The sequence below is a fragment of the Acanthopagrus latus genome, chromosome 2 (genome assembly GCF_904848185.1).
Source record: "Acanthopagrus latus isolate v.2019 chromosome 2, fAcaLat1.1, whole genome shotgun sequence".
NCBI classification, from domain to species: domain Eukaryota; kingdom Metazoa; phylum Chordata; class Actinopteri; order Spariformes; family Sparidae; genus Acanthopagrus; species Acanthopagrus latus.
In genome coordinates this window covers 27,863,909-27,888,635 of record NC_051040.1, presented here as the reverse complement: position 1 = coordinate 27,888,635, position 24,727 = coordinate 27,863,909, and the positions used below count along the sequence as shown (strand labels likewise).

At 42.0% G+C, this 24,727-nt stretch overlaps 1 protein-coding gene across 1 annotated transcript; it reads right to left on the bottom strand.

The window, feature by feature from the left end:
* Positions 1-8,410: 8,410 nt before the first annotated feature.
* On the bottom strand, positions 8,411-23,551 carry LOC119006428 (A disintegrin and metalloproteinase with thrombospondin motifs 15). Its single transcript, XM_037075141.1, has 8 exons — positions 22,422-23,551; positions 19,632-19,764; positions 18,087-18,254; positions 12,917-13,200; positions 12,645-12,822; positions 11,901-12,076; positions 10,765-10,940; positions 8,411-9,954 (listed from the first exon to the last, which is right to left on the bottom strand). Exons 1-8 carry the CDS (start codon positions 23,391-23,393, stop codon positions 9,177-9,179), a joined length of 2,865 nt encoding a protein of 954 aa, XP_036931036.1. The 5' UTR covers positions 23,394-23,551; the 3' UTR covers positions 8,411-9,176.
* Positions 23,552-24,727: the final 1,176 nt, after the last annotated feature.

Genomic DNA, 24,727 nt, shown 5'->3' with positions numbered 1-24,727 from the left:
GGTCAGCCTTTAATTGGACCAAAACTTTGGATTATGACCAAATACCAGCACAACTAAAGATGTTTATATTAGCTTCAGCTTTAGCTTTACTTTGTGTTTGTTAGCAAATCCTAGCATGCTAAAGTCAGTGGTGAATATAATATGCATTAGCGTGTTAGCATTTTTATTGTGACTATGTTAGCATAGCCTACTGATAAAGTATTCAGCGAGAAACCAAGCTATACCTGCTAGCGTGGCTGCTAAATGGTGGGTGTAGAGTACAAAGCAACAGACTGCAAGGCTACAGAATCTTGTTTAACACTCACCAACATGTGTAACCACAAAATGTGTAAAGCTGGTTCTGTATATCAGCAGCTCTGAATAACTCTCCTTTAGCATAACTGCAGCTGTCAAAACAGCCAGACTTTCAAAATCCTTTTTAACACTCTGCCTTTACACCAAATTAAATGTTGTTTCTTACTATCTTGAGACAAACTGTGATTTTCTTGACTTGGAAATTTATCTTTTGAATTGAAAAACATCATATATGTGATTCATGGCACAATTCAAACAAGATCAAAAATGAGTTTCACCATTGACTGCTGTCCACATCAGACACACACCAGGAGGGGTGAGACTTTGCCTTTCTAAAGAAGCTGGTGATAATAAGCCCAAAACTGGTGACACTAGTGACACAGTGTGAATATGGCATCAGTTTGTTTTGTTTTTTAACCGATGCCCAACAGCTTGATGTGCCTTCTCACCATTCTTACGTCAGGAGTGAGGTGTACACTCACCTGCTGTACAGTCTGGAAAAACAGAGATGGCTAACTTCAGATTTATACACTGACTGAATGCTGTGTCTAAATACAGTGCATGAAATTCTATACTGATTTTAACTTGTATTTGCATTCACTCTTCTATCATAAAAGATATATTTCCTTTATGGTACTTTACTGAGTGTGTTTTCTAATGCTGCCTATTTTGTAGTTTTGAGTAAAATGGTCTATGCTGCGTCCTTTCACTGCTCATCTGTCTGTTACCTTTTTTTTCTTCTATGCCTAATGCATCGCTCACGCCACAGCTAAACATATAGCTTTTACACTGACATTATTTACTTTACTAAACACATCAATGGGACATATGTAGCTGCCACTGAACCTGATACATAGCAGTACAGTATAGGACAGTCTGTTTAAGTTTACATGCTCACTGCCCAACACACTTCTATTTCTCAGAATAAGACATTGTAATGAAAGGACTGACCCTCTGAAAACACCAAACGTCAAACAATTCCCATTCCTAGCGTGGAAAAATCTGTCTCCCAATGCCTGTAATGGAATAACGTCAAGGCAAGGGGTCCTGCGAACAGGAGCTATAGGTCTTCTGGAAAAAAGCACAGAATCGTTTGTCACCTCACGGACCCTTTGAAAGACCTCAGCAGCCTAAAATGGTGTTCAACAAGGTCAACCTCAGAATCCAAAGAGACCACTGAACATTACTTAGCTTTAAAGGGTGAGACGTGACGGAGTGGGAAAACAGTTTATATTAACAAGCTCTCTGTTCTGTTACAGGCCGAGGTGAACAAATATCTTTCCCTAATGCCTTACTTTAAAAGCAAGACGGGGCATTACAAGCAGCACGAGGCGAGGAAATATGGTAACAGTCTGAATGGAGTTTGGTTCGAAAGTGGAATCTGAATCACAAGTCAGGTGGCACAGATCCTTTCATGTCCTGTTGTATTTTACACTGCAGACACTCCGGTGAATGGTGGTTCATTTCAGTTCTAGCTAGTTCCCGGCGCCTTGGCAAAGTAAATGAACTTCACAGCCAGTTGTTTACAGCCCTCCACATGCATTTAATTCTGCAACGCTGGTCATTTTGACTTTGCGCTTCAGTCAATGTAAAGAAAGGCCAACTTAAAGCCTCAGTGGTTCCCATGGACTGGGGAAACATTAACCCTTCATGCTCATTAGCCACGTGAGCTGGGTCTGAATAGGTGGACAGGCCTCTGGCTGGAGCAGAGGGGGGAAAAGTAAATCAGAATCCACTCAGCTCTTGGCAGAGGCCAGTGTCAACTGCTGTGTTGTTGTGTAAAGCAGATAATGTGATTTCCGGACAAGAGTTCTTTTCACACCTCTCTGCAGCAGCGGCCCACTGTGAGGTAAAACTCTTTAAGATGAACTCCAAGAGGGTGATTTTCTAGATACACTGGACCAAAGCTCACACTCAATAGAGCTCTGATCCATTCAGGATGCTACAGGCAAAGCTCAGGTCCATTTAACAAGCCCAAGACTCAAACAGTAGTAGTGACACAGGAAGACACTGCCAGCCTGTGCTTCTATACTGTATAAAAGATGGTGTGAGGGGATGACATGGGTGGAGCTGCTGTGTAGGCCAGTGGAACAGAATAGTAATGGCTGACTTAAGCCAGCTGATCTAATTTCCAGACACATGCAAATCAAATAATTTTACTGATGCAGCGTCATACAAGGAGTCATTGCTCGGATCACACAAAGTCTCAGAATCTAATTGTTTTTACAATTAATTCAGTACCTCAGTGTACTTGGTCACTGCATGAATCATGGCCCGGTCCATCCTGCCGCACCCTTCATTATAAACATGTTACTTTGCCAAACTTTGTCAAAACTCTCGGAGCAGTCTTAACAAGTCTAGTGGAGATTGCAGTGCATGTGCAATATTAGTGTGTCAGGCTCATAACTGAGTTTGCAGAGTTGTTTAAAGATATAATATGAAACTTTTCTGCATTACAATATTCAAACGTGACTAGATCTGTGTTGTATATGTTGTTGAGTTACGTACTTACATTTCCCCAAATGTTTCCAACACTGTTTCCAACCGTTCCCGTAATCCCACGCTACTTATGTCTGCAGCTGATTAAATACTGTGCATATAACAAAATGTCCTGTTTTCCATGTTATGTAATGCACCATTTAACATCTTGTGTTGATCTTGAATATTTCACTCAGCCCATTTCACAGCTTGAAATTGGATGAAATATTTGATTGTTGGCTTAAAACCATGTTTTTGTGTCTGTGAAGCAATTAAAGGGGAAACCAAAGTAGAATGATAGGGCTGAGGGAAATAACTCAATCACTTGTATCATTAATACATTGTATTTAACTCCAGCCTGAGAGACAGGCCAACAATAGGCCTGTCTCATTTTTTTTTCAGACTTTTAAATTGTGTCGTTGTACACTATTAACACTGTATCCAATGACTGTGTGGAATTTTAGTGTTTTTCAGCTCATTGTTTTAGTTTTGGAGCTTTAATGTGTCCAGAGAAAAAGCTCAGATAAAGCCTCTGTACTAGGGATCGACCGATATGGATTTTTTAGGGCCGATGCTGATACCGATTTTTTTTTTCAACAGCCTTAGCCAATGACCGATACGGACTGCCGATTTCCTTGAGCCGATATTTGGAGCCGACACTACTTTTGCTCCCACAGTTTACATGATAAAAATTACACAAGACAAATGTTAAGAGACACCAGACAGAAATAATACATTTACATTTAGGGTATTTAGCAGACACTTTTGCCCAAAGCGACAGTAATTCATACACTGATGGTGGTGGCTGCATGCAAGGTGCCGTCCAGCACATAAGGAGCAGTTGGGGTTCGGTGTCTTGCCCAGAGATACTTCTATACGCAGACCAGGGGAATCGACCCAGCAACCTTCTTATAACAAGACACTGGCTCTACCCCTGAACCACAGCTGCCCCATAAAAGAGAGTAGCTGGTGAACATAATAGCACTTTTTGCAGCTAAAGCAGCAGCTATTTCCTTCAGGATTTGGTGAAAAGCTCAAAACATGTTTTATGTGTTACTGGAAATGTTTACTGGATTCAGAATAACTTAATGTTGCTTTTCATCTACTGGGTTTATAAAAGTACAATTGTATACACATTATACATGTATACAGCCAAATAACATGATTAAATATGTGTTGTCACACATTCTGTTTTAAACTAAATTAACTAATGTTACAACATAAAGAGATAGTCATCTGTATCTATTGAACTGTGATAAATAAAGATGGCTACACAATGTCAATATTTGAGATCCAAACTGCACTGGAAACCCTCAGACATCATCATATAAAGTAAATACATTTTTCAGTAAGGCAGGAAGATGTTAATAAGAGAGACTACACACCCATCTGTGTCCCTCCCAGCTCGGGCTCACTGATCTCCATCCATCCCCTCCCTGCTGGCTCGACCAATTCACCCAGCATGCCATAATGTAGCCTCATCTCACCAACATGCTCCAGAGATCCTCCAACAAATCATTTAACCCATCACACCAGGTCCATCCTTTTATTGGACTGCCAGGAATTAGTAGAAGTGACTTCATTAAATTGCATACAGTTGTGGTCATATTAACCAACCCAGCTTTTCAGCACTGTTTTATACCAGAGACACCAAAGGGACACTTCAAGAGAAAGATCCAACACTAATGAGTCACTCAGTATGTTTCCATGCACACTTATGTGGAGCTACGGTCATAGCTTGATTAGGTCATTTAATTGGATTACTGCCATTGTCCCAGTTTACAAGCACCAGGGGAGAATCCATATTGACGAAAGTATGTCTGACTACACCACGGCTGTTAGTATTTTGAAAAGGTCACCATTTTGCGTTTTCCTTCCATCTATGTAATTAAAAATGTCGAATTCCTTCAAATGAGACAATATAAACTATATCTCCTTGTCAGTCTAAAAATGTAAATTTCTTGCTTGAGCCCTCGCAATGTTGATGTCTTTGTAGTCGTCTTCTTTCTTTGCTTTTCCTGGCGTTCTGTTAAGGATTTACGTTATTGATGACTTCCGGGTCAATACTCGGTACAGGAACTGTGGTGCATACGCAGAACACCAAGGCCATTTAGGTCCAACTAACTATACATCAAGGAGTAACTCGACTCATTCATGTATACCCTAACCCTATCCAACTGCATTATCTGGGAGAAACACCATAGTCCGGCTTTTTCTACATCATGCACACATAGTGACTGTTGTTTAGGAGATGTTTAATCATGAGTTTAAATGAAAAACTTCACTCCTGCAGGTGGAGACGCAGGCACTCTAACACCACAACTTCATTTGTACAAATCTGTGGCATCTCAGTTCATATACATTGGATTCTTCAGGTGAGATCTCAACCACAAAACTACAGAGTGCTCCTTCAAATGTCCCATTTGTAAAAGAAGTGGATATTTGAGCACAAATAGGACTGTTAACTTACATAAGTTACAATAAGTCAAACACTGCTTTTGTCCAACATAGTCAGATGGCAAGAGAGATGAAATCCTGGTGCTTTGGAATAGAAGGTCAGGATGGTCACCACCACTTAGCATCAATATTTGAAGAGTTGGGAATGAAACTCAAAGGACAACTTTTTTAACAGATAGGCCCTTTAGATTTTCCTGCAGTCTCATACAGATTAGGGAAGCATGTGCACCTACATGACAGGCATACAGATGTAAAGAGATGTTGTCAGTATTTGATGTTCTGCAACGGCGCATGGACTAGATGCACTTTGAATCTCTACAACAATACTTCCACCTGACCAAACAGCAGTTCATCATACCAAGGCCAGCATCATTGTTACTGTCAGCACAAGGTTCATGGCTCAGGAGTAGATTATCTCCATGTGTGAGTTGCCCTTTGACCCTCTTAAATTTAAAGAGCTGTCACTATTTCCAACCCACTTGGGTTTCTGGCCCAATCCATCCACCAGACAAAAACAACAAATTACAAAGTATTTCAATTATGGTGTTATGCGAAAAGGGTATTTTACATCCAGCCTCATATCCCACAGTCTGGACCTATAGCATGGTGCAAGGCCCTGACTCGTCACTACAGGCAGGGCTGCTTGAAAAACATCTGTCATATCTCAATGGGCAACAAAATTGTTGTCTAACCAAATGTAGATATATGGGAAAAAAGGGTGTTTCCTTGAAAAACTGAGAATATTTTATAGAGAATATTTGTTTGTATATTAAAATAACATGAAAAAAGGCAAAGCACAGCGCAAGAGAGGGGTGGCACTAGGTGTTCCGTGCTGTAACATAGGAACATAGTTTTGCTGGTGGTGTGTTATTCAGTGACATTTCATGATATCATGATTCATACGCCCCAACTAAACTTTATGGCTTCAAACCAACCCTTCAAATCCAAGGAGAGTCCTTTATGCTCCTGCTACACCTGCTCGGACGTTAATATTAACCATCCACCTCTCTCATCAAAACATATTGACATTACATAATATGGACCCTTTAAAGTATATTATATAGGTCAAATCCTTGGGGTGAGGGTGTCCAAGTCTGAGAGACGTCTGTCCAACAATAGATTGGGCTTACTGGCCGGGCGCTGGACAAACTGGGTGTGTTATTACAGTACAGCCCGGACAACGGAGCTTAAATCAGCAGAATACCAAAGTGGATGAATGAATGTGTTTTCATCTGCGGCCATGCTTCAGTTGGAGAAGAGCTGAGGTATCAAGACTGTCTCATCTCATGTGTTAGAAGACTGCATGGCACAGCAGAAATCTGCCGTAACAGATACTGCTGGAGCAAAGAGAGATGTTCAAGAGACAATAGATGTCTCTATTGATATCCAGCCTGTCATCAGATGATATGGGATAGACTTACAGTAATAATTCCTTAATGTCTTACTGTAAATTATCTGGATAATACCTGAAAACGCAAAGTTTCAGACGGATCATCAATCAGGATTCAGCATATTGTTATATTCTTATATATATATATATATATATATATATACTTTATTTTATACAGTTAGATGGATGTATACATAGTATACAATACAAAAGACAACAATAAAAAATAACATTATCTGTACATGATGTGAAAGAAAGAAAAAACTAACTATACAATACACAACAGACTGAAGATGAAGAGTGACACAAACCTTCTGTTGAAGGACTTGTTGGCATTGTGTTCAGTCAGTTTAAAGGACAATTCCACCCTCAAATACTCATAATTATCTATGATTGTGTGATAATGGTCTCTTGTTGTTATTTTATGATGAATCTTGAAATTGGAAGCAAGGAAAATTTTAGTCTCAGAAACATGTAAATGGTCCAGAGAGACACCCTTGTACTTCAAATCTTGGGTGTGACACCAAAACTGGACTCTTACCAAATATTTTTCAGACCGCTAATCCATTTGCTACATAGCTACACATAATTCAAAATGCAAACAGCAAAATAATATTCCCTTCAAAACAACAAAACTGAACGGAAAGTAGACCAATAGGTGTGTGTGGTGGTGGATTTCTCTTTAATGTCGCCAAGGATGATGGAGATGATGAGCCTTCATCTGTTTGTGTATTTGGCAGGCCTAACTCAGCGGCTGACTGAAGAGAATAAGTTTGACCGAGTAACACCACAGAGAAATAACCAATCCATATACATTTTGATGGTTGGGACAGTAAAATGTAAAACATACACAACATATACATTATGTCTTGTCATTAAGGTCTGGAGGTGATGAAGCAGCTAATGTACTTTCCGTCTTTTATCATGGTAATTTACACAGCTAATTTCCATATATGGGTATGTTTTAGTTCTTACACTATGAGTTTACCTCTTTTTATATTTTCTAATACTGCTATGTATGTTTGTTGATTTTTTATCATGCACCTGTTCCTTAATGCTGCTCATGTCCTGTCTTTGTCTTTTTTAAACTAGAAAAGTACTCTGTGAATAGACATTAGACTATTATTACGATTATTCTGATAAGTGAAGATAAACTAATTTTTACTAAAAGTTGCTTTAAAGTCCTACTGAAATCCTATTCAGTCATCTCTTTTTGTGGTAAAAAAAAAAAACCCAAATAATAATAATAATGTCAGTGTGTTGTTTTTATTATTATAATGAAAGAAAAAAAAAAAAAAGGTCTGATGAGAATCATCACAATTGTTTGTTTTTTTTCATCTCAGCCTTCTCCATCTATACAGACCGATGACTGGCAGTACAACATTTAAAGAAACCTTGAGGGCACCACCATGAAACAGAAACTATCAAATATCATTTCTCCCATTTGGTTTCTGATTTGTTCTCAAAGGAGAACACAAGGCAAGTGATTTTCAGAGATATGTGTGCAGAAGACAAAACAATACCATTACATTTCAGATGAACTCTAAGCTGATGACAGAAATGTAAAGTGAAGCTACTTTGAGCCAGCCATGCTTCTTTAGAGTTTCTAGCAGCGAGGCGCATCTCACAGAACTAAGGCTTTCACGATGGTTGTAACTCTTTGGCAACATTGAACAAATAGCTGAGCATCGGTCGGTTTGGTTTACACAGAACGGACACAGATCTGCTAAATAGAATGTGCTAACATTTTAGCTCTATCAAAATTTCGTTTGCAATTTTTTTTTATTTTTATTTTTTTTAATTTTTGGTCAGTAAGTAAAACTGAGGAACCCTGTGATATGAATTGAAATCTTAAAGATTGTATCAAGTGCGAAGGTTGACTGGTTTTCATTTTGGGAAGGTTATAAAGCTTGAAAAGACATTAGTCAAGATAACCGGACTCTGAATGGAAGTGTAATAACCATCACACAACAGCCAACAACACTGAATCAAGAAAAATGACAACAAAAAATATGTTGAAACTGTGTGGACCTGCATGAATGATACAGTACTGTGTTTCACATTTTGATGAATTCTTCAGTGAAAGGAGAAAAATGTCAGTTCACAGATGAGATATCTGCTGTTGACAACTGCACAGTGTGAGTGTTGAGGTTTTACCTCACAACGCTTTATATGTAACGATGCCAACAAACTATGTTTGTATGCAGACGTGTGTGAACGCTGTCTGCATCTTTTCTCCTCTGGCATTGTGTCATCTTTCATAGTAGAGGTAGACTAACCACGAGTCAGATGGTTTGACAGTTAGCAAGAAGACAGCTCCTCTTATTTTATCTTCTCTAAATGGATGTCTCTCTTTTCAAATAATGGAGGGAGACCTTCTCCATCTCCATAGACCTCCTTCGGAGCAGCAGATGTCCTTGAGACACAGCCAGGCTGCATTTGAAAATCTTTCCACCCAACACAGCCATGGAATCATTACACTGATCTGGGTTAAGTTTCCTGTCAAATTGTCACTTTGACTGACAAAAATGAGTCCTTGGTCTGTGTCTGTTCTGCTCTAACATGGCTTCAGGTTGCAGAGGTCCAGTTCCTGAGGCTTCCTCCTTCCAGAGCAGTGGTCTCTGGGTAGGTTCAGACCATTCTCAGTCATGCAGCGCACTGGCCGCCTTTTAAAGCCCCTTCCGCAGGACTTGGAGCAGTGAGACCAAGTCCCTACATCCCACATGGGACATGGATCCCCACATGCTCTCACTGCTACAGGCCTGTCAGCATTGTCACAGTCCACTGCGGGACGCCCCTCCATGCTCTGGCACTGCACCAGCCTCTTCTGCAGTCCATTCCCACAGGTCACTGTGCATGAATCCCAGCTTACAGTCACCCAGTGACTGACTGGCCTCTTACCCATCATCTGCTTCTTAGCTTCGACCCTGTTACTGTCCGCCAAGACGCTGTTGTGCGCTGTGTGGCTTCTCTCCTCCTTCCGCAGCGTCTTCTCCTCCTTGGTCTCCTTGGTGATGTAGAAGGAGTATCGCACCCTGGGAGGAGTCATCTTCCCCACAGAGAGCACCTCCACAGTCAGAGGCTCCTGCAAGGGTCTGGTGGCCTGAAGGATCTCCACTGATGTGGAGGTGCCGCTATAGCGCAGTAAGCTGCCCTTCACCAGCAGGTCGCGCTCCACAGCGGACACCACATAGTTGCCGTTCAGCAGGTACTTGCCGTGGCGATTCTTCACCGCCAAGTAGTTTTCATCGCTGACCATTCCTCGATAGCCTCGCTGACGAACGTCAACATTGGAAGCTCCAATGGGCAGTGTCACCACAAAGTTGTAGCCATGACTGAAAAGGAAGTGTGGAGATGAAGAACATTAACAGTGCTGAGTAGCTGTTGGTTAGAGGTTAGCTAAGATATTCTGCATGATAATGGCTCGCATTGAAAATACTCAAATCTCAAATGAGAATATCAATCTAATATATTTGTTTGTTGTAGAGAGAGAAAATGCATAGTCCATTTTATTTATTTGTACATGTTTTAACTTAGCTAGTATTTTGGTATTTTTCTTTATCACAACAATATAGGAGTTGCCAATAGTTTGCTAATGTCTCTCACTCAAACAGCAAACGTATTGCTATTCATGATTTGTGTATGACAGTAATACATTTTGACCTATTTCAATCTTTCCTTCACCCCTTTGATGGCATAGGATGCCCAAAATTTAACTCACTAGTTAAAGTTTAGACTGGCAAGGTAGGAGCTCTGGATTCTAGCCTGTGTGATGATAGCCTATATCCGTCCAGGTAATTAAGGAGTCTACTTTGTTATTTGATTAGTTGATTGATGGTGTGAATTAGTCAATTAATTGTGAGTGTCCATGCTTTTCTACTTCCATTAGATGAAAGTCAAATGGCGTTGTGATAACACCGGAATGTAACGTCTAATGCACAAACACCATCGAAGACAACTGATGATGTAAGAGGGTCTTGAAGAGTTGTCACATTTGGGGGAGATATTAAACACCTTCTCAACACTTTACAGTGTCATATTAAATGGTTTTGTGTGTAGACTAGGTATACAACTTTGGGAACTCATTGTGAATTCAAGTTGGCTTTGGATGTAACATTGTAGGGCGGTATATTTGTGCTACTCACATAGGTTTGGTGAACATTCCAGAGACCTTCTTGCAGCCCTGGTTGTCCCCACCACACACACCGCACTTGTCAAACTTCCTGTTGGAGTCCAGCTTGCCATCGCAGCCTGCCTTAATGCATTTTCCTTGAACACATACAGCCGAGGTGTCAGGGGAGCAGGGCGTCCCATCCACGACCTGCAGGGTTTCAGACATCACATCATGCGATCTTTAGATGGATCATACGTCAGCAGGAACAAAGGATAAAAGCATAATTCATCCTTCTGAGTTAACGAACGTGAACCAAAGAGATCCATAAATAGAAAGACAAAAGCAGCACCAGTGTACGGTGTCCTTTAGTGTAAACGAGATGTTGGCTTGGATTGCAGCTACACACTTATTTCCTTGCTGGTTGCATAAATAGTTGCTGACAGGCCACAGCTGTTAGGTGACACTTTCCCTCCATGTTTCACTTCCTCACCACTCCATCTATCCTGAAGCTGCTCTTGCCAGTGCCACTAACACATCCACTCTCACTGCTCTAATGCTGATGGAAATGACTGTCACATCTTGCACTGTGGATAAATTCACAACCATTGAGAGCAAAGAGCTGCTCAATAATCCTACCTAAATGTTTTAATTAAACCTCCCATGAGCTTTTGACTCATGATGGGGTGTTCAATGTCATGACATTCAGACTGCATTAACAACTCTAATAGTTGATAACCATTTAGCTCAGAAGATTAACAAAATTCCCAATGTCATGTCTTAGCTTTTCAGGCCGAACTAAGTGTGGCTGGTTTTTACTCAAGCAGCATAATAAAAGCTGACAGCATTGCTCTACGCACCGTCAACAGGCTGCACCACATCTAGCAATTATCAGGCTCACATCAGCCTCCAGATGGTTGGGTAATTATCATTTGCTGGTAATGTGAAGGCAGTCGATATGTCATTTGGCCCAAACTTTTCAGAACTCATTGGAACTTTATTAACACAGCGTACCCACAGGGCTGTCTCATAAATATAATTTGTGGTGTCTAACTAATGACTTTTTTTTCAGTTATAAGAGAAAGTGAGCAGTTGATTAAACAGATACAATCAGATGGTAGGTTTGCAGTGAGGAATGGTCGAGTGCACACAGCAAATGAGGTTACATACCTTTGGAGCGAGGACATAGAAGTATCCAGTCCCATTGGCGCGGCAGATTAGCTTGCATTTGTCTTTGGGAGAGATGCCCGAGTACTTGGGAACCCACACGACAGAGGAACCCAGTCTGTTGGTGTTTAGGTTTAAGCCATTGAATGCCTCACACTGCTCCTCACGGAAACTCTTACCTGGGGATGAAAAAGCAGCCCTTAGAATAGATTGGCAACTACTGCGCTCCAACACTGGCGAGCTCGTAATTGACCGCTCAGTAAGTCTCGGCACTCTTTGTCTTTGTAGCTAGACCCATCGGCTCTCTGTTCTTTTCATTTTCATTTACAATGATAATGGTATTCTTTTAAATAAGGGGACATTGATTTCAGGTAGACCAAAAGAATTAGATCACAGATATAAGTGGCAAAATGGATTTTTGGGTGGCTGGACTCTGGAGAGAGCTCAGAGTAGTGCCCCTATCCTTCATATCCAAGGAGGCAGCTGATGTGATATGGGCATATGATTAAGAAACTACCCTCCATACTCAATACATACATGAATCAAATATTGCTCTTACTACAACTCTGTGTGCGCTTCTTCAATGTGCTGATGCAGCCAAAGCTTAAAGGCTGTGTTTTCTCTGCCTACTGTGGGTGCTAAAGTACTGCTGGGCAATTGCAAAAGTTGGGAGAAAGGTTCAGGGAATGGTCCTTGACAGCTTTTAACATTTGTCTTCCTGGGTGAACGTTCTCAAACAGTGTGTACCTGTTTCAGGACAAGGGTTGAGGTTACAGGAGCGATATTTGATACGAAGGCCGTAGCAGTATTTGCCTCCATTCTCAGGGACAGGGTTGTCGCACTCTCTCTTGGCCAGCTGAACTCCTCCACCACAACTTCGGGAACAGTCTCCATAAGCACCCCACTTCCCCCACCGCCCATCCACCTGGGACAAATGAAAAACGGGCATTGGTATATCAATTTGTATTAAAAATACACACAAAAAAAGGCAGGACATGACAGTGCTTTCTTTCTCTCACCTTGATGTCCATGGTGCTGTTCTTTTCAATGCAGGCTCCTCGGTAGCAAACCTTGCCATTGCTGCAGCTGGTACCGTCCGCCCAAGGGAAGTGTCGAGTTTGGCAGACCGGTTGGCCACGGGCCTTCCCGGTGCACCACAGCTTGGAGCAGGGCTGCATGTATGGGCAGGGCTTGGAGCTGGGGCCAAAGGCGAGCTCACACTGGCGATGAAGACTGTAGCTTGAACCAGGCAGGCTGTCTGAGAGAGACAGCTGCCTTTGAGGCTGGTCCAGCAGACAGTCTCCTACAGAAATACACCAACAGCACCGCAGACAGTCAGACTGATGCCGCATTCACTCATATGGATATTATAATCAAGGTGACTATATGACTAGAGGCATGCAAGTGTTCAGATATTCTTTCATTTGACTAGTTTTCTGTTGTCTTCAGCAGCTGATCAGCCTTTTGTACACTGAAAACATCAAGCTGCATGTATTTATATTTTTGGATTTAAACTTTGCAATGGAGGGTGTTGTTTGACGAAGCCATCAATCCAAACAGGAGCGTTTTGGCATCTTTCAGCTCCTTATTTGGTTTCATGACATTCATCAACCTCATTTACAGCAGCAGCAGGCAGCTGTACCAGGGCAAATGCATATAAGACCACGTTATGCTACCTGCCCAGTACCAAACAGCAGATAGACAACACTGGTAACTACCTGGTGAACATGTAGAAGCTAAAGACCAAAATAATTGCCTCAGGAGTGGGTGGAGAACAAAACCTTATCCTTAGTAAAGCTGAAGGTTGAACTAATCTGTATTAGGCAGACAGAACACAACTATAAATGAAAAACTATTGTTGTATGTCTGCTGGATGTATAGATAACTAACACATTTAACATCCTCTCAACTTAATAAGGTTTGTAACATGTCAGTGTTTTATATGCAACTTGTTGCTTTGGAAAAAAAAGTCGCCCAAAAAATTATAATACAGCTTTGAAAGGTGTCATTTGTAAGAAATGGACAGAATTCAAAGGTTTCTCCAAAACTATAAAGACGTAATAATTGCTAACAACTGCAGACCCACTGTTTGCTGCCGCTTTCTTTGGATGTAATGACCAGATACCAGTCAGAACATCGAAACTCAGGGGGAACAACGGCAGCCATCGGGGCTCTGCTAAACTGGGCTCAGCCACCTTTACAAAACAATGCTGCACACTAGACTGTGACTAGACAGAGTTACACTGAGGTCAATTTAAAGACAGACAGACTTACCCCCTGTGTGGAGAAGCAGCATGTTGCGGCAACAGGGAAGCAGATCATTGTACTGCTAAACAGTACTGACAGCAAGATATATTCTAGCCAACTAACAGAAGGCACACCGAAAAAATAGACATCTGTTTAAGTCTATGCTATAGTTTGAAAATGTTTGGCGCTTATGTTGCCATCACACTGCCCTTTCCTTTGGCACTACATTCTCTGAACCATACATCATCCGTATTCCTACACACAAGACAGCTGTGCCAGCTGTGCACTGTATCACTGATCAGTTGGTTGGGTCGGCCTTTCAGCGGCTGTGACGGCAATGTAAAGTGCCTGATGGTGTTACGTGCTGCTTCTCCAAACAGGGGGAGAGTTGATGGTCTTGGTCAGGTACCACAGTGACTAGGTATAAGTACCTCATATCACCCGACATATGACCCCAGCTATCACTGTAAACTTTTCTTAGTTCAGTAAATGAGAGAATGGGATTCAGATGGTCCATGGTTGTATTTTTCTGTTTAGCAAGGAAAATAGGTGTCACTTTCTTGACATTTTGTGAGTGTATTGTGTTGACTTTTTAGACTCAGTAGTGAATTGGCTGTTTTTTACATCTCCCAGCTGAAACCACGGACTACTGCGTCTTGAGGTAAAAAACAGTGTTAGTAAACAGCACTGGCCGAGCTAGCAGGTTAGAATACTAACTTCAGTAGACATCTCTGTAACTCAGAACATCTGTTGATTCTCCGTTGATAATATTAATTCATCTTTTCAGTGTTTCTTGCTAAATTTCTGGCCATGTCTTGCATATCGTTCTCTACAGACAAACTGTTTTACAACACACTTTAGGTTGATGATCACTTTTCTTTTCTATAGTAGTTCGGAAGATACACAATATCACTTTTTCATAAAAGCATGAAACATGGTACACTCGTAGAGTTTGGGGCCCTGAACATTTTCAGAGATGGAGCCATCGCAAAAACAACACCACAATGTGGCGGCCATTTTATTTTCTGCCATAAGTGGATTATGTATTTTGCATCATATCTCCTGAATAAACACTTGCAGAAAAGGTGATGTCTACCCTATGGACAAGGATTACAATGATATCATATCCTACATCATTAATTGTTTAGATTAACAGTAAATGGTGAATTCAGGTACGTTGTAATAATGAAACTAGATAATCCAGATGATATGACAGCAGGGTTTTTAAATACGCATCTCCTCCCTCAGTGTCTCATTGATTGAGGTCCATAACATCTTTGGGGGCTCAACAACGCCCCTAGTACGACCCCAACACTCCGCCAATCAATGGTGTTGTATCATAATAGTAAAACAAATTGTACGTAATTTACTGTTCCTATTTGTTACTTGTAAGCTTACAGCTGCAGTAACAGATTGGGTTGCTCAATAACAATAATTTTGTTGAAAAAGCTGAAGTAATCAACATTCCTGATCACATACTTGTTGAGAAGGAAGAGGGCTGATTCAGGGTCAGTTTAGAATCCTTTCAACCTTTTCGCAAACAACCATCCTGCACCAGAACAAGGAGTGTACAACATTAAACATGGTAAAGTTCACTTGTTTCACCAAACTCACTCCACTGCACCATTCACATCACAGCAGGTGTGATACCATTGTAAGACGGTCTCCAGTTTTACCTTACCTCATTTTTTATCTAAACAACACACCTTCCACATGCAAGTTGCTAGGGTCATATTGGGGCAGTGGTAGCTGAATCCAACAGCACTTGCCCTTTCCCCATTACCACTACCAGGGTGCCCTTGAGCAATGCCCTTAAACCCAACTGCTACAGTGGCTGGCAGATCAGACTGTAGTTGTATGGTGACACTTTCAGGCATGAATGGTTAACTGTGTGAATGTAGCCAAGGTGGTCCCAAAAAAAAGAGATAGCTCTCTGTGAAACTGCCAGAAATAAATTAAAATTGAATATACATATGTATACACACACACATATGTATTGAATATTGTTCTACTCCTTACAGTCAGTGTGTTAACAGGGTTAATGAATAAAAGGAATAAGACACAACATGCATGCAGCTGACATGATATGAAGTCTCACTCAGGTTCTCAGATACTGTCATTTCCTTCTCATGATGTCACTGAATTCAGCATTAAGTGTTCACCTGAGACGGATATGATGTTGCATATAATTGTAATCCCTGACCATCAAACATCGGGGTAGACATCATCATTACTGTGTTATCATGTTGGGTTCAGGAGACATGATGCAAAATATGCAACACAAAATACAAGTGTTAAAACTTCTATGCATAGCAAGGGTGCTCAGGTAAGTTCATGTAAAATCATGACAGAAGGATGTACCAGCTTGTAAACTATGCATTACAGCCATAAAGAAATGTTGAAAAGACAAGAGGAAAAATGTCGTATTTGCAGAACATGTTTGCACAGTATCATCAAAGATGGATATTATTTGAACATTGAATTATGCATGATATTAAAACTGCTGGTACTGTTTGTTCTGTCACTTCGACTTCAGTCTGGACAACAGCAGACGTAGCTCTGTGAGACAGTGCAGATGCCGGATCATGTTTAGATTAAGCAAATGACTCACGCAGAAAAGACAGTGGTGATAGCTTCAGAGCGTTAAACTTAGTCAAGTCCCATTTGCTTGTTGTGGTAAGTGGACTGGTCGGGGGGAGGTAATAAATTGGTGTTTAATTCTGTCTATTACACAGAATCCACTTACAGTCACTTACTGGAACTTAAACAGAGACAGAAAAAGACTTGGCATAAAGGAGCTGCTGAGGAGAAAAAGCTGCATGATATATTAATACACTTGTGAATGTTACATTGAATGTAGAAGTTGATAGTGCATATCAGCATATATGAATCACAAGAAGGAAATAATAGATCCTCAGATTTTTCTCTTCCAATCACCTGCCAAGTATTTCTTGAAAGTTTCTTTTCCAAACAATTTCTAGTGCAGCTTCAAGTTCTGTGTAACAAACAGTCTGAGCAACAGATTATGTTCATTTAGCAGAATTTAAATGCTTTGGAATTTTTTCACATTTCAACATTTTAATTGTCTACGAACCAAAATACAGGTATGGGCTTTTTTTTCAACATGTTTACTGTGAGATGGCAACTGCTGCACACAGCAACATTAGCATTTACCTGAAATGATGTTTTTGACCACCTGTTAATTATAAGTATCACTCACTTTCTGTTTTCATCATCATCAGCCAAGAGTAAAAGCTTTCTCTTTAGCTGCTGAATGCTCCAATATGTTCAGTAGCTGGTCACTGACTGTCTGTTTGCTGCTGAACAGGTAGTGTACGGTGGGTTTATCAGAACTGGAGAGCCGAGGGAAACTGCAGAGTCAGGTGATTATTTTCTGTCTTTTCATTACTACGAGTGATCCATTTCACATTACACACAGGGACTTGACCCACGGTGCATATACAATACAAATGAGCGCAGATTTAACTCCTCCTTTCTTGTTATGATATCAGCCTTTTGGATATTTTGCTGGTATATGGTTTTATCCTCCTGCTGTTGGCTTTCACTGTTTTATTTGTTGACTTCAGATATCACCACACTATGGCTTTTATAGTCCGTCACCCCAATTTGTAAGAAAGACACTCAAGAATAAACACTTAAAATGTGTATTTAAATAAATAATGTTTTTTTTTCATCTTACATCTTCCAGGATGAACCATACATTGAACCAAAACCTTGCATTGTAATAATACTGCAACATATGGTGTGTTAAGGTTTTATGACTTCTAAGTTGAAGCTGAAATTGGAATGACAAATTTAACTATGACAAAATATAGCCCTGGTCTGCTTCTTGTGGGTCCAATTAGGTTTGAACCAGCTGAGGGCTTGAAGCCTGGACGTAATTCGTAAGTCCGGAGACACAGACAGGAAGTGTTTACTAACCATGACCTCTGTCCAGGAACTCAGTAATGATGGCCGCGCTGCACACAGACCAGGGCCTGCTCCTGTCGATCTGTATCAGTGTGGGAGACATCATGTGGTTGTCCTTTAGTTTCCCAAATACCTCCTCACATGCTTTCACATTGTCGTGGGGCATGTTGAAGACGTGGCCTGAGGGATGGAGGGGCGGGCGGGAAGAAAGGCAGAGGGTCAGGTCTTTGTTAGAGTCAAGTTATTCTGTTTCCAGTGTCCCACGATTTAAAGCACGATAAGCAGTTAGTAATATGGCAAAGTTTCCGTGGCGATGACAGACAAATATGGAAATGCTAACACAAAGGGAAACTTTTTTTTGCCAGACACCAGCGCATGTATGTATAAGGCAAAGAGAACTCGACTTGGACTGATCCGAACATGATGTCACAGCAGACAGGAATGCAGTCATGCATGGGAATATTCAGCGTAGCATATATCCTGGTTCTGAATCAGGCCAACAGGGGATTCTGCTTCCCGTGGACATCATTTCATTCCCCAAATATGAACGTGTGGTACTTTCCAATAGAAAAAAAAGAACATAAACTGTGTTTCAGCACATTAAATCATGAGAATTGATTACTTCACATATATGAGCACAGTGTACACCAGTTCTTCTATTGGGGCGCATGAGTTTGTATTGCATCTGGTCTCTGGCATGACTGATTATTACAAATGTGAGAAAAAACAACTGCCACTTGTCTTGTTGCTAGGATTAGCCTTATTAACTAGAGAGATTTAAGAGTGTGTCAAACTGCAATATATGCAGTGTAATGCCACTCAATGAAGGATAAGCAGTTCTCAATTCCAGATCCTTTTCCATTTTTACCTTCTATAGATCAAAACAGGTCATTTTAGGCAGCAGTAAGGAGATTTAATTTATGTGTAAGAGGAGTTCAGCTAATGATGCTTGTTAGCCTTAATTCACTTAGATTAAAATCTTAAACAGATGCAAATTGCTAGCTTGCATCATAGCTGGATTGTAGTATAATGTTATTGTGAGATAATTCATGGCAACTGAACTTCTGACTTTTCAGTTTGTTATATCTCACTTGCCATTCGCAGCAGCCAGCGTTGTGCAGCTGTAATGTTGAACATGATTCTCCCTCTCTGCCCAGAGACCTGCTGGTTTTGATTGAGCCCTCTAATGAGGGGCTGATTTGCTAACAGAACATCAGGTGAATGCCCTGAAAGAGCTGTTGGGACTGAACCCCAAGCAGTGCTCTGGGACCACGGGCTGAAAACCACAGCCATCTAGATCATCAGGAAAGTTGCAAAGCCCTCCGGCCAGGCCAGTTTCCACCCTGATTATGCTTGCATACATCTGTCAAAGCTTTCCTGCAGCATTCCTTTGATATTTTAAGCTCAGGTTATATGCAGCTATTGCCCTGAACACACACTCACTCCAAGGACCATATATGCCTTAGAATGAATCTAGAACGCATAATGTAAGTGTTCAGTCCCTGCCGATGAACATGTTGCTCCCAATTTTCACAAACAACAAGACAGCTTTCTCACCGAGTTCGTGGGCAGTTGTGAAAGCCGAGGGCAGGCCGTCGTCTTCAATGACAGAGCAGCTCCTCTTCGGGTCGCACATGGTCCCAACGTCAGCCATCCCCAGTGTATCACAGGTTGTAGCCCCGCAGAGATCCTGTGACACAGAGACACGAGTGTTATCTGCGAGGTCTTTCTCTTTATTCTCATGGGAAGCTTGAAAGATCTGATAAGACTTCGGCCATGTTCCAAACATGTTTTGTGTGGCTCTGCCGCGAGCTATAGAACGAACAGACCGTGAAGAGCGCTAATGCAAAGCACATGGGACTATGGTTTGCTTATTACTGCTCTGTTCTTAAAACATTTTGAAGCAGAGGGTCAGGGGAGATGGGCCACCACAGATTTCCTCGTGCTGTTTAGTTAGAGATGTAAGAAGAGAGTTCAGGAGGACTAGATGAGTCCCACCTGTGGCCCACAGCCCAGGGTAAAGTAAAACCACCCACAGCCGTGACATGTTTACCACTAACTTTCTAGCTGTCTCTTCATATCTCTGTGGGGTTGACTGGCAGGATCAGAAAAAAAAAAAACATATTTACGTCAAATAAACATCTTTGTCAGTTTCGTATCACGTCTGTAGGATTATCTTTTGAATCATGCTGGCAGCGGAGCATAAACACAAATGACGTAAAGTTCCCATTAATTCACTCCAATCCTTGCCTGTAGGTTTCCTGTTGAGGTTACTGGGGAAAAACGATTGTGGGTGATACTTCGTTCCAACGCTCGTCAGAACCAGTGTTATTAGCAAAGTGATGTGCAAGTGGCACTGTCAAGGCTTGAGAAGCGTTAGCTAAGTGGACTAAGCAATACGTAGTGTTATCACTTTATAAATTTGCTAACCCAGATCATCATGACTGAATGAACCAATGTCACCAATCGCTCTAAAAAAGAGGATTTGTGTCCTGTTACCATGGGAAACACTGGTTCCGTTTCAAAATGCTGAAAACTCATATAAAGAGTTCCTAATGTTGAGCTCAACTCACCTGACCCTTCCTCTAGTGCCACCATGAGGTTGATAGTTTGAATTTTGGGTTAAATGTCCTGACAACTGTTGGTTGGACTGCCATGACATTTAGTGCAGACACTGGTGTTTGGGATAAATTGGACATGAGACGCAAGTTTTTTTTTTCTTGGGCAAGTCGAGTCCAAGCACAGGTTGTGTCAAATCCTAAGTGACTGGAATCAACTTGAGTCCAAGTCACAATGTTTCGAGTTCTGCGGTGATTTCATAACTCATAGTCTAGCATCACCATCGGGTAAACATTTTCATTTGTCCAAATAATGTCCCATCAACCTCAACTGTGGTTTAGCAAATGTTAGCATGCTAACATGCAAAGTTGAGCTAAAAAACATGGTAATTGTCTGACCTGCTTAACATCAGCATCACATGTTTACATGTCATGTTGAGCATGTTAGCATGCTGGCATTAGCACCTCACTCAGGGACTATTCATTATTATTGGAAATGGCTGACTCAGCAATATTATGACAACATGACTTCCCTGTGCTTTTGTAGGGTTCAAACTAAGTATGAACACATAGTAGATGATGAACTTGTTAACCTTGTCTTACAGCAATGCCAGAAGCACCCTCTGCCAGCCATGTGAACACCACACCGCTTGCTCTCTATAACCTATTACAAGATTTTTCCCTCCTCCTCAGCAGCTGCATATATTGTGCCCTACAAGGACAACAAGACCGGACCTGGACCTCCTGACATATGATGGCCCTCAGTGTAAATAAGAGATCTTTCCCGGCACTGGGGTGATTTCTCACTTGTTTAGATCTGGAAGTGTTTTTGTATGTTGCTATGCAGTAAAGGAGAGAAGCTGTGTTTCAAATGGACCAGCCCGAGCCAAACAGTACCTAATGGAAAGCAGACCGGCGCTAATGACAAGACATCAGAGAGGGAGAGACAGAGGGAAGTTAGTGACTGTGGAAAAGGATTCACTAGTTCGTGGTAACGGCTCTGCTGGCCACATGGGATCATCTGACAGCTGTGATCAGGCTGACTGCTCCCGATATTGCCGATGTACAGTTATCGGTTTGAATGAATGAAGAAGGAATCTGGACTCTGGTCGGATTCTTATAAAGTTTTCTGATTGTGACGAAGGTGTCAGATAGTGACCCAGTTCTGCAGAAGCAGACGGAGGCGAGGTCTTCCATGGAAACAACTGTCTCAGAGGCTCTTTTCCACTGACTCACTGAACTAAACGAAGGAGACTTACAGAAGTGTGCAGCTGACAGGCTGGACCAACACACATGTTCACACAGGATTACCGAGTGGGCGCACGGGGCACAGGCCTCTGTGTGGAGTGACAGCGATGATTACGAGGGCACACGAAACAAACCCAAAGATGCAAAGTATCAACAAAGACACACAGCGCAGCTACAAAGAGACGAGGAGGGACAAAAGAAAAAAAAAAAAAAAGACTACAAAGTGGTAAAATGACTACAACTGGAGAGATTGGAACAAACACAAAGATACTGTGAAGTGATGACAAACGTGTGATTTGGAGAGGTTTACTGAAAGAGGAGTAATTATATATAACTCTGTATGTCTGCTTGTCTTGCTTATTTGAAGAAGGGTCAGGGGGCTTGTACATGTCCATGCACAAGGCCAAGGGCCCAGTGACGCATGATCTACTTGTGCACAAGTACTGTACCAGTGCATTTTACCAGTTCCATTTTATTGTTTGTGCAACCAGTGTGATGGATTACAACTGGACCTGATGCGGCTCACTCATGCCCTGCTTACCTGTTTGGTGAACAGGACGGCAGTGTCCCAGTATTCTGGGTGCTTGTCGTTGTGCTTATTCAACTTCTTCTGCCAGGAGCAGAAGTTGCGCAGAGTCAGGGCTGCATTACTGGAAACCTTCGGTCCCTTGTCAGCTTCATTTATCACCGTGAAGCCCACCACCACTATGTTAATGGAGTTGAGAATGCTGGGGTGCTTGTAAAGCCTGGCTGCTACTGACATGAGGGTCAGGAGGTAATGCTTCAGGTCATCCCCGTGAAATTTAGCCATAGATTCATCTGCCACCACCAGCACCTCCACAAACCTGGGGATGGACGCAAACCTCTTGGACCTCCCCAGGGTCCTCAACACAGTTTCAGTCAAGCCGTCGATCTCCAGCTCGCCCATGTGCTTGTATTTCTCCAGGGAAATGCTGAAGTTGGTGTCAGGTGTGACTCCACACCTGCTGGTGAAGTTGCCGCCCGAGTGCGCAGCGCGTCTCCGGCGGCGGATGACATGCGTGCTGTCGGAAGACTGAACGTATCCAGACGCGGCTGCTGCGTCTTCTGTCCTGCTTTGTCTGATAAAATACTCCATGCCATTAAAGGAGAAGCCTCCGTGGAGACCTTTACACAGGCTGAGCGCAGCGAAGGAGTCCGGATCCGCGTTGACATCCCCGGAGTAGAAGCAGTCCCTGAGGTCAGCGGTGGCGGAGCCGTTGGATGCTGAGGAGCCGCTCTCAGGCGGCAAGCTGCCCGGTGCGAGGAAACTAGAGTCCGGCGTGAGGTGGAGGTAAAACTCCTGCTTGAACGCACTTAGTCTAAAAACCACCAGTCTTTCATTCATGTGCTCTGCACGCCGGTGCACATGCTTTTCTTGCTTTTGCTGATCCACGCGAACAGGTACGCAGAAGTCTACCTCCATGCAGTGTGTCAGTTTGGAATAAAGCATGAATTTTGTAAAGATAATCAAAGAACTAATGAGTATCGCCATCTCTGCTCCGGCTCTGAAAAGTCCACTCAGTGATTCAGCTGCCGAGCGTTTGCAGGCAGTAGAGAAGTTGTGCGCAATGGCACGATGCGCCGCCTGTGCGTCCTCGGAAAACTAAGCACCCGCACCGTCCTCCTCCAGCCTCATTCCCATCTTGCACCTTCTCCGCTCTGGTCACCAACTTCTCCGAGCTGCTGAGCTTTTAAAGTCACGCGTACACACCGACGATCGCTTTCAAGTGAGATCTGGGTATGTGCGCAAGAGAGAGAGAGAGCTCATTGGTCATGCGTCTCGGTTTGTGCTGCAGACCGCAGCCACTTGTAACTCTCCAAATATTATTGTTGCTGTACAGCATGTGTGACAGGAGCAGGAGCATCACCCCCTCCCACCGGCGAGCAGGGTGCAAAAAACACGAGGGACAAAAGGAGACACACGAAAAACTTGTGCACATGCACTCCAAGCTGATAACCTGACGATGTAACATCTTATGTATGTATGTATGTATGTATGTATGTATGTATGTATGTATGTATGTATTTATTTATTTATTTATTTATTTATTTATTTATTTATTTATTTATTTATATTATTGTATTATATTTACTAGAAAGTTCATTTGAGATTCACCACAATATAACCAAAGATCTCAAGTAATTTAATTTTCTTTTTTTTTTTCTTAAAATGTGCTTTCTGTCTTTTTTTTATGTTTAAATACACACATTAATAAGTCGAATGAATAAAGCAAACACTAAACGCCATCAGAGGGGTAACACCGATGTGTGTTAGAGTAAATACATGACCTGTCCTCATGCTCCAGAGGAAGCGTGAAGACGAACGCGAGGTGAGATGCGGGCAGAGCGCGACACCTGTCTGTCCGTGAGCTCCGGTGCAGCGTCAGCGCGCCGCACGGCCTGAGCAGCTGTACTGTACTGTGGCGCCATCCTGCGGCCAGAGTGACAAACGGCACCCCGGGGAGCGTTTGAAGACGCTGGCGTTCTCCTGGCAAACAGTCTCACTCTGGTGATTGACACGGTGCCTGACCGAACATGTGTCTTATCACAGCAGAAGACAAAGCATCGTGAATGAGATGCTGCTCAGCGCAACAAGGCGGGGGGAAGAGACTCAAGGATACCAAGTAAATGCTATTTTTTTTTTATTTGAACACTAGGGTCCTTGTTTTAACATTTGAATAAAATGAAAGATGTTTCTTTGAATCACTGATTCATAATATACACAGTAAATGTATTAAACATCGTTCTTGAGGTAAACACCTCTGTGGGACAACGTGCGTTTTTTTTCTGATAAAACTTATTTACTAAATCTTTATATTCAAAATA

Bases quoted from the DNA above. Each gene is read 5' to 3' on its own strand.
- LOC119006428 (XM_037075141.1), bottom strand. From the start codon at position 23,393: ATGGCGATACTCATTAGTTCTTTGATTATCTTTACAAAATTCATGCTT. The intron at 19,765-22,421 runs GTAAGCAGGGCA...TCTGTGTCACAG, and splicing joins CCGTCCTGTTCACCAAACAG to GATCTCTGCGGGGCTACAAC. The intron at 13,201-18,086 runs GTTAGTAAACAC...GTATTTCTGTAG, and splicing joins GTTCCTGGACAGAGGTCATG to GAGACTGTCTGCTGGACCAG.